The 11,041-nt window shown below is 31.6% G+C and overlaps 1 protein-coding gene across 2 annotated transcripts; it reads right to left on the bottom strand.

Moving 5' to 3' along the window:
- Positions 1-9,024: 9,024 nt before the first annotated feature.
- On the bottom strand, positions 9,025-10,426 carry LOC111422716 (Vesicle-associated membrane protein 7). 2 transcript variants are annotated; one of them, XM_023055933.2, is made up of 5 exons: positions 10,211-10,426; positions 9,947-10,150; positions 9,651-9,879; positions 9,531-9,598; positions 9,025-9,464 (listed from the first exon to the last, which is right to left on the bottom strand). In XM_023055933.2, the coding sequence occupies exons 2-5, from the start codon at positions 10,148-10,150 to the stop codon at positions 9,300-9,302; spliced, it is 666 nt and encodes a 221-aa protein (XP_022911701.2). In that variant the 5' UTR covers positions 10,211-10,426; the 3' UTR covers positions 9,025-9,299. The 2 variants fall into 2 exon arrangements, with proteins under 2 accessions (XP_022911701.2, XP_071056172.1); XM_071200071.1 differs by having other exon boundaries at positions 9,947-10,169; positions 10,211-10,377.
- Positions 10,427-11,041: the final 615 nt, after the last annotated feature.

The raw sequence follows: 11,041 nt of genomic DNA, 5'->3' as shown, positions 1-11,041 counted from the left end.
ATCAAGTAATACATTGTCTGGATTACCAGTTGAAATTATACCAGTGAAGGATCTGGCCTGCCAAAGTTTAGCCTTTTCTTTTATTTTTTTTAATTTATTAAAACCAGCTCAACATACATTAAAACATGTTACATCATGATTGAATTCATATATACATTAACATAACGTCTAAATTCACTAAGGAACAAAGTAACTTTCCGAGGGAATCTAATTTAAGCTTAATTTACAATAAGTCTTGAGGCATTTTCCTTTTAAGTCGCTGATGTCAATTTTTGAGACCCAAATTAAAGTTACTAGCACTGGAACACTTATTGATGTTTTCGTAAAATTTTTTAGTTACACCTCTTATAAAACTTTCAATAGTTATTATGTTTAGTTCAGAGTGAAGTTGTTCATTGCGAATAAACCATGGCGCATCTACTGTCGTCCGTAGAATTTTGTTTTGTAGAGCTTGTAATTTTCGGATATTTGTTGCTGAAGCATTACTCCATACCGGGCAAGCATAGGTGACCAAAGATCTTATTAAAGCTTTATATAGCAACATAGTGCATTCAGTTTTCAGATGACTTTTTCTATTTATTAGAGGAAATAGTTGTTTCAATCGAGCATATCCCAAATTCAATCTGTTGTTTACGTGAATACCCCAATTTAATCGTTGATCAAGATGCAGGCCTAAGTATTTGACAGCTTTGTCTTTAGGATTCCAATGAAGTTCTGTGTTATTGATTACTATGCGTGTTGGATTTCGGTAACGCCGTAACGTAAAGATCGTTGATTCGCATTTGTCTTCATTCAGGTGTAAGGACCATTTAGTAAGCCATTGCTGCACGTCGTTAATAGCATCTTGTAGCTGTTGTATAGCTTCCTCAGCAAACAAAGCTTTTTCATTGCATCTTTGGCACGGTATATCATGCATAAATATATTAAATAAGGTTGGTGATAATATACCGCCTTGAGGAACTCCTGCTCTAATACATCTTGTATCTGAATAGGTCCCATTTATTCTCACACAAAAAGTTCGTTCTTGAAGATATGACATAAGCATTGCGGTAATATAGTCATCTAGACCTAGATGCAATAGTTTGAATTTTAATCCCTCCGTCCAAACTGTATCAAAGGCTTTAGTTACATCTAAAAAGGCGATAGTGGTGTATTGCTTATTTTCAAAACCTTTCTCAATGAATTCTGTAACACGCACCAACTGGTGGATCGCTGTTCGAAAACCAAACTGAATGTTTGGGATAACATTTCTTTCCAGCAGCTGATCTTGAAGTCTTCGTATTATAACTTTTTCAAACAATTTTGAGAGAGTTGGTAAGAGGCTTATAGGACGGTAATTAGATATACGAGTGCTTTGTTTTCCTGGCTTGGGAAACATAAGTATCTCAGCTTTTTTCCAAGTCACCGGAAAGTAACCAATTTTTAAACATGAATTAAAGATATCAGTTAAGTGGCTAGTAATATTCGAAGGGAGGTGTTTTAGAATTAGATTTGGTATAAGGTCATGCCCTGGGGCCTTTCTATAGGGTAGATTGTTAATTAAATATGTGATTTCTTCATTTGTTACTTCTTCATCTACTCTTTCTATTCGCGGAAGATGAGTTTCATTGTATGCTTGAATAGTAACAGAAGAAGACCTGCTTTCTCGAGGTATGTGAGGAGTAAATGTTAACTCAAGATAATCAGCAAAGGATTGGGTTTTTCCTTCATCGGTAGAGAACTGATTCCCGTTATGGGTAATTGTAGGAATTTCTTCGTGTCTTCTCAGTATTTTTTTGTTGTTATCAACATTCCCGGATCTTTATTATCCATATTGCTTAGAAGATTCTGATAATTAGCAATCCGATGGGATTCTAAAGCTTTAGTAATGGTATGAGTCACTTTATTTAATTTCTGCTTTAAGTCGGGATCACGTGTTCTTTGCCAATTAAGTCTGACCCCTCTTTTTTATATATTTGGGTAGTAAATAATAATTCGTTCGATTAGTTTTGTTAGCTTTAATAAACTTTCTAATAACATCTTTGATTGTCGAAGTAAGTAATGAGATTGACCTATCTATTGAGGTAGGATTTAAAAATGAATTTTGTAAATTAATACTGCTCATCTCTGATTCAAAGGCTTCCCAATCTACAATTCTATTTATCAATTTAGGAATAGGCGGTTTAAAGGTAATTTCTTTTTTGACCGTGATAATAACCGGGAGATGATCAGAATTCAATTCCTCTATGACCGTTTGAGCTAAGGGAAGATTAAAGATTTTGGTGATAACTATATCCAATATGTCAGGTAGATGATCGTCTCTGTATGGATAATAGGTATATGAGTTTGGCGTGTGTATTTGCATCTGATGTAAACTTGATAATTCTTCTAGACATGAACCTGATGGATTATCAGCTCGGCATCCCCATATTTTCAATTTACTATTTAGATCTCCAATTATTATAAGAGGATTATTCAATAGTTGACTAATTTCTTATTTTATTAATTTACGGTTAGGTTGTCTGTATGCACAAATTATTGTCGCTGGTGTCATGTTCTTTGGATAAAGTTGGACAGCAACCGTCTCTAGCGAAATGTTCACTAGGTCGTAGGGTTTGTTTTAATGTGCGTTTGATTAGTATCGCTACACCGCCTGAAGCTGTTTGAGAGTTGCGGTCAAATCTATAGATATTAAAACCAGGAATTCGGAACTCTTCTCCCAGAACTAGATGAGTTTCGGTGATACATGCTAAATCAACATTATAACGAGCCAAAAAAGCCGATATTAAATTCTTCTGCTTCTTCAAACCATTCGCATTAAAGTTTAAAATATTGATGTTTTTGATTTCGTTTATGGGGAGATTAGGCATGTGGGAAGGAAAGGAATAATTAATTCAGTAAGTAATTTTTAATTTGCGAAATTAGTGGTGTAATGATTTGTTTTAGGAGGTTCATGATTGATGTAACAATGGTAGACATTTCGGGATTATTTGATGTTTTAGGAGGTGGATTTGGAGTACTGGTGTTTTGGGATGGTAAATTTTTGTGGGTTATGTTGGCAAATGACACATTAGGATCTGATGTTCGGGAAGTGGATCTATGAATTGAGTTAGTGGTAGTTCTTCTCATCTGACGTGGGTGTAGTTGTTGTAGTTCAGTGTGAGCGCGACAACCTCTGTAACTGGCTGGATGTCGTTCACCGCAATTTGCGCATTTCGGAGGATCGCTCTTTTTCTTTTTACAATCCTTATGATTATGCTCATCACCGCATTTTACACATTTGGGTTTTAGTGAGCAATAATTTTTAATATGACCAAAACGTTGACATTTAAAGCACTGCGGTATAATTTGAGACTTTTTCCTCGGCTCTACTGTAATTAAAGCATTACATATTTCTTTGATATTAAAAATGTCTTTGGCTTTTTCGTTGGGAGTCAATTCAACCGCACATAATGGCATCTGAAGTTTAACTTTATTTAATAGTCTTGTAACATTAATTACAGGTAATGAATAAGTAGTCAATTCATCTTTTATTTCAATGTCTGTTAGAGATCCCAGTAAACAAGAAACATCTGTGAAACATTTCAATTTTAACGTACAGTGAATTAAATGAAACATCTTAGAACTACGTTTCATATACGTGACAGATACGATTTTTACGAAAGGTATCTAAAGATATGTATCAAATACATTTCAGTAGAAATATTTATGAAATATCATTAAAATATGTAGCAGAAACATTTCATTTGAAACATTTCGCTACAAATGTGTCTGAAACATGTCTGAAATATCTTCATCAGCGCCTGTGAACGTATGCGCACGTGCCAAGCCGCGGTGACGCGTTAGCGTCTTGTCACATCTTGTTCAATCTTGTTCTAGTGTTCTGTTCTCAGGGTTCTCAGTTCGAATCAATTCGAATCGTTCGAATATTGGTTTAGAATGGCGCAGGTAAGTTTTGTATAAGTTTTCTTATATCTCACCACTAGATTTAGTTAATGAAAATACGGCTGGTGGACACTATTTAAAGAAAGAATTTTACGTTTTCATATATTTTAGTGGCAGTTAGGAAGAGCTTCCATTTAACTGATAAAGAATATGAACTGGTAGTAAGCAAATGGTTACGACAAGCGAATTTACGTTATAATAAACGAAATAAGGAAACCTCAGATGAGACACGATAATAATAAAGAATATTGTTATTTTCTTTTAGTATTCTTTCCATATATATACTATCTTCTATATCGCTGACTCCCTATCTAAGCAATGAGTGGCGAGCGTTTCCATCAAAAGAAGACGGAATGATATATGTTTTGTCTTTGTCGTACCCCGGTGTCGTGAAAGCGCTAGCGCGAATCGTAAATTTTAAAGAGTGTGAAGTGTTTCGCGCGTATTTTATGCAGCTTTAAAATGCAATTATTATTATAGATGGTTTACTTTAACTATAAATTATCACTGATGCATCAAATAAATTAGAGTATATGTACTTTTGTGTGAAATTGAGGTTAAATATTGCATTAAATATCAACTTTATGTAGATTGTTCATTAAAAAAAATATATAATTTTTAACATAATTTGTGGGCTCACGCTATTTAAAGAAGTTGTTACATTAATGAAAGATATAAAATATATACTTACTATTTAAAGTACATAACATTCTATCTTAAAATTTTCATTATTAATAATTAGCTGCTTGTTTGTTTATGTTTGCGCCATGTACTTACCAGACTTGTGGGTTACACCAATTATTTTTGATTAGATTACAAAAGGGTAACAAAATAAAAGACGAATTTTAAGAAAACTATTTTACTCTATTGATTTTTAAATAAAACGAGTTTATAATACTTAGATCGGATGTAATTAAGTTTTAAAGAATTTACTATTTAATGTACATAATATTCTATCATAAAATTTTCATCATATCGATGTAATTATTAATTAAATTTTTAAGAAAAATGTTTCAAGAAAAGGAGGGCTTTAAATTCTTTTTTATTACACTGAGATCGTTCCTTCTACCTGCTCAACCAATTTTTAGGCCCCAAAAATATCTTTTAACAAATTTTCTTCACTTTCTTAACAAATAATAATTACATTTTAAATTGCTAAGTCCTAAAATATGTTAATAATTATGTTATTATACACATGAAACCTATAATATACATAACTAAATATTTAGATTTTAGGTTATGTTTATGTCAAACATTTATTTGTTGATTTATAAACATCAAGGTCATCAGCTGCTATTAATTTTTAATTCACCGTCCAATAAGATAAAAGCGTACTCATCACGTGTTCACACATGTCTCTTGAGTCGACCGGGGTACGACAAAGACAGATATATATATATCTGCACTCTAGTGTTTACACTCTTTTGCTGCCTTAGTCAGCGATATAGAAGATAGTATATATATGATTCTTTCTTTCGTCTACTCGTCGCAATACTGAAAACGTAGTGCAAGAATCGCAGCTCAAATATGAAACAAATTTAAAAATTTTGTGATGCCATTTCTCCATATACAGGTGGACCATTTAATGTGAGACAAGCGATTATCTCGAAAACGGTTTATTTTACATAAAAATGAACCAAATGAAAGTTCTGTGCGAAGGGGGAAACCATATGACGATAACATTTTTTGACCTTGACCTTATTTTCAAGGTTATATGAAAGTCACGACCAATTTTTTAAATGACACCCTATATATTTTATTGTAGAATCTGTAAATTAAAAAAATGTACTGTTGGGTTTTGCCAGTACAAAGGCAAAACATCTTTTGAAAAAATTGAAACTTCTTCAGAAACAATTAACTAACGTTTATAATCTAGCAAGAACAAATAAAATGTATGAATTTTTAACATTTTCCTACCCGCTTCGATACATTGTCTTTAGTTCTTAATTCTTAGAATACTATTTAAGAATGCTCAACAACTTTGGCTCAATACCTTTGGAAAGAGGTCTAAAAGGTTCCGACATTTCTCCGCCTTTGTCAATTTGATAATAGATTAACGCATAAAAAACAAGAGTTCGTGGAACTGCTTATGTCGGCATTTTCAAAATATCGCTTTCAGAGACTTAATTGATTGAATTGTTTTAAAATGTAACAGGTAACACTAAATTTGCATAAAAACTACTTGACAACAAATTCTGAATTCTCTCCATCGTTTTACATTAAGGCAAAGTGTGGCAGAAAAATTCGAAGTGATTTTTATTTATGGAGGAAGAGGCAGAAATGTTGCTGATAGAATAGCTTTGTATCACGAACGTTTTCCTGATCGAAATACGCCTTCAAGAAGTACCTTTTACAGAGTTGTGAATGATTTTACTAACACTGGAAATGTGGAATCAAGAAAAAGAACTCGGCGAGCAACTGTAACTACGGAAGAAAAGGAAATTGCGGTGTTAGCTAGCGTTGAGGTAAATCCTCAAGTTAGCACTCGACCACTTACAATTGACGCCGGAATATCGAAGACCAGCATTTTAAGAATATTAGAGCGCAACAAGTATCACCCATACCACATTTCATTGCATCAACAGCTTTATGGAGCTGATTTTGAAAATCGATTAATATTTTGTCAATGGGCACAAGAACGAATGCGGATGGACGTCAATTTTTTAGGTAACGTGCTATTCTCGGATGAGTCTACGTTTACAAACAAAGGACAAGACAACAGACATAACATGCATTATTGGAGCGTTGAAAATCCGAGATGGTTGCGTGAAGTAGAACATCAACGACCTTGGTCGGTTAATGTTTGGTGTGGTATAATTGGTGATGAATTGATCGGTCTATACTTTATCGATGGTATGCTGAATGGGGAGAAGTACCGAAATTTTTTAGATGACGTCTTACCAACGTGACTTGTAGATTTGAGTAGGGAAGAAAGACAAAATATGTGGCTGCAAAATGTTGGGTGTCCAGCACATTTTTTCCAACAACTTTCATTTAGTTCATTTTTATGTAAAATGAACCGTTTTCGAGATAATCGCTTGTCTCACTAAATGGACCAGCCTGTATGTATATTTTATGTAGTTTTGTACTTTTATGTAAGTTATCCAAATTTTAGTAAAATTTCTTAATCTTGAACAATCATAAAAAAATTTTCGTCTCAAATTAAAGACTATGTTTCAATTAAAACACAATAATATGACTACAAGTAAAGAATACCTATTTATTTAAAAAAAATCTTATTGCTATAAGTGAGACCACATGTTGTAATATTCGTTTTATCAAGAAAAAAGTGTCAGTATTACAAAATAAAAAAAACAAAAAAAACAATTCCACAATTATAGTACATCTTTTGTGGTACATTACTTGTTTTATTGTATTATCTGACATACAAATTGTCATGTAACTGTTTTTGGTCAGTTATTTTGTAATACTGATAGTTTTTCATAGTTAAACATCATAAATAAAGAAAAATAAAGAAAAATTTCTTTATTTTTTCAAACATAAACAGAGATAAAAAAAATCAAAAATACCACTAACATGGCTTAAATTTTACTTTATATTTAAATTACCTACATAAATTATTATTAGAATGTTTATGTTTAATTTGTTTACAAATAAGAATTTTATTTTAATTACCAGTTTAATATATTTTGTATAAATATATACTAACTATATTTAATGCATACCTACTCTTATACTTACTTTATTTGTCCTAATCAATGAGAAAACAGAATCGTAGAAATTATTGATGGATAATTTTGAAATTTGGTACAGTAGGCGTAAGTAACAAGTATAGTACTTCTATTATTAGTTTTTCTACCTTAAGGTATGATTTTGTTGCAGCATCCACTGTCTGCGCCCCGGGTGGTATGGTCAGAAATGCTTCCTGAGCATATGCATATCTTCTGAGGAAGCATGTATGAGCATGTTGTCTGGAATGCAGATGCTAAACGCCAACAAAATTATGTCTTCAGGTTTTCTGAAACGTCAACGAAACCTTTCAGAAATTACATTTAAATGTTTATGATACATACTAGTAATGTAATGTAAACGTAAACAGAAATAATTCAAAACCGTTAATGAAACATTTTAGTAATGTACCGTAATTGTCAACTGTATGTTGCAGAAACATTTCAATAGAAATGTTTCAATGAAACATAAAAAGGGCCGGACATTAGCAGTTTCAGACACGTTTCAACTATGTTTCAGAAATATGTCGAAGAAACATTTCATGTTTCAATAATATGTATCAGAAATGTTTCTGAAACGCAAATTTGTTTACTGGGATATAGGAACATTACGCAACACTACTGCTAAAGTTCTCTTTGTTGGATCGAAACAAAGAAAAGTGTGAAATTCAAGTTTTTTCTCTGTATAATACTTAGTTAAAGTTCTATAATCGTTTATAGACGTAAGGTTGATTTTTAGTGAATTATTTTTGACAATAGTTGTAAATTTTTCAGTGGTTAATGCTTTAATATCATTGATAATTTCTTTATGGTTTGATTTGTTATGTAGAAAGATAGGAGGTACTTTAGGGCCTTTTTGGGACTTATTTTCCAAAGAGTTGTCATTAATATCATCACTGTTGTCTTCACTAGCAAGAACATGGAATCTATTTTGCGCTAAGAGATCTGGATTAAAAGAATATCGTTTATGAATGTCATCTTCTAGAGGTGATAACTGATCGGATCCTCGTTTTTCGCCCATACTAGATTCGGTCGAAAACACGCCCGCAGGCGGCTTTCCTTAAATATATTGCTTTCGATGATTTATTATTTTGTTAGATTAATTAATAATATATATTAATAATACACGATTGATTTTGTGAAACGAAACTGGTTATGAGACTCGCGATACTTGTTTAGAACACGTGCACTCACTTTGACCGTCCGAATTCAACTCGAATCAAAGTTTAGCCTATTTTCCGCTATTTACTAGGAATTCTGGGTTGATACACTCAAGTCTTACTTCAACTTGTTCAGATGTCTGCAGTTTCCATTGCCTCATTCCCCAAGTTCCCGAGTAAACGTTTTATTTTGTTTGTCTTTTTGTGTACTAGACGTTGGCGTTGCTGCGATTTATCTAATTAAACATACATTTAATCGTGGATATACAATTTATTATTCTTACCAACAGTATACATTCAATAGAATACATTTTTCACTTTAAAATGATCGACATTTATTATTAACTTATTGTATTATTGATGTGGATCTTGAAAAATTCACTTCTACAAAAATATTAAATAGTCAATAATGAAAAAAAAAATACTTATGTACAAATATAATAAACAATTAATAAAAGTAAATAATAATAATAGCAATTTATAAAAAAATCATTTTTTTTTTCATTTAAACAAAATTTAATCCTTTTTATTTCTTTCCAACACAACTTTGCCAAGCCAAACCTCCACAAGCCATTGAAACAATAAGATAAGTAATAACAACCACAGTAACTCCTATTATCACATATAATTTAACACTTTTCCAAAACATTGAACGTTGTAAATGACGGCTGGTATTTCTAAAGGTTACAGCCTACAAAAAATAATTAAAAATTAAAGTATTAATAACTAAAAATATTAACTTAAATAAAATATTTACATTATTACTTAAATTCTCAGTTTTATTTACTAAAAGCTCCAGTCTTTCCCCCCTCATTGCAATATTATCTTAAAAATGACAAAATTATTCATAATACAATTCTTGTACTAATTAATTTACCTATATTTTTAACCATAATATCTTTTAATTCATCCAACTCCCCATGAACTTTTGATATGGTATCCAAATCTCGAGATTCCGAATAATGTGTCATTTCAGTTGATAAAACACGAGAAAATTCCGCATTCATAGCATAAGGCATAACATTATCGATAGTGTAACCATAAGAAGCTTGAAATCTTCTTTTGATTTCATTCAAAAAAAGAAATGCTCTTGATCTTTCAAATTCCTAATAAAAATGTTAATGTTAAATGGTTAATCAATAAAATTCAAAATAACGTTTAGAAATTATTTACATCATCTGAAATACACATAAAAATAACACCATTTTCGCAAATATAATGAAATAAATAGTTGCTATGCGAATAGGTTAACTTATCGTTGTGTTGAGGGATTTTCTCGATAATTTGAGATGTAACCTCCGCAAAATTGCCAGCGCAAGCTGCATATTTTGCAAGAACTATCGCCCCTTTTGTTATTACGCTGTATAAAATCGGCATCTAAAAAGGATAATGAAACCTTATTAAAACGATAAAGAACAATAACTAATTACAACTCACCTCGAAATTTACTTTCTACATAAGACGGAAATTAGAAAGGATGGAAAGGCGTTTAACAGCTTCCTTTCGATAAATAATATTATCAACAAATGGAACAATAATGAAACAGCGATGACACACTGCAAAATATTTTTTGTGACTGGATTGTTGTTGTTAGTTGTCAAAACAGATGATAAATACAGGTTTCTTTAGAATGTTGAGGTTATTCTGAATAGATGGTGCTGTAGTAAACGTCAAATTTTAAAAATATCTAATTTCTATTTTACTAACATTTTAGCTTTGTTCGTAGGAACTGCACTTTGATTATACAGGATAATAATAACAATAATATTTATTGTCATAACCCACATACTTTACATATTTAACATAAAAAAAAATCAAACATGAATATACAAAAAAAAATTTACAAAAGCAATATACTGAGTGTACAAAAAGTGTGGAATAATGGTTCTACAGCCTAAACTTCAACTTATATTAAAAATAGTTTTAAATAAAAGTTACTTGAGACTATTTTCCGCATATCTTGGTGTAAAAATAAAATAAAAATGATGACGGCAGTTTGAGCTATGACATGGTGAGTGTTTTTTAAATGGAACATCCTGTATATTTTAAGGCTTTTGGATTCCTTTTGACAACGTGTTTCAAAATGCCATAGGGTTTTAATGCTTTAAACTGCATAGTTTTCGAGATATTCAAACTTTTATTTAAAAAGATTTGACGTTGCTACAACCAAATTATGGCGTCATTATGGGATTGTTATGTGTGTTACTACGGTAACGGAGACAGTTTCCGCCCGAATTTTAAGTTGATTTCGAAAAGGCCTTAGTTGTA

The sequence above is a fragment of the Onthophagus taurus genome, chromosome 11 (genome assembly GCF_036711975.1).
Source record: "Onthophagus taurus isolate NC chromosome 11, IU_Otau_3.0, whole genome shotgun sequence".
NCBI lineage: Eukaryota > Metazoa > Arthropoda > Insecta > Coleoptera > Scarabaeidae > Onthophagus > Onthophagus taurus.
The sequence above is the reverse complement of the archived record's forward strand: the minus strand, read 5'-3'. Positions and strand labels throughout refer to the sequence as shown.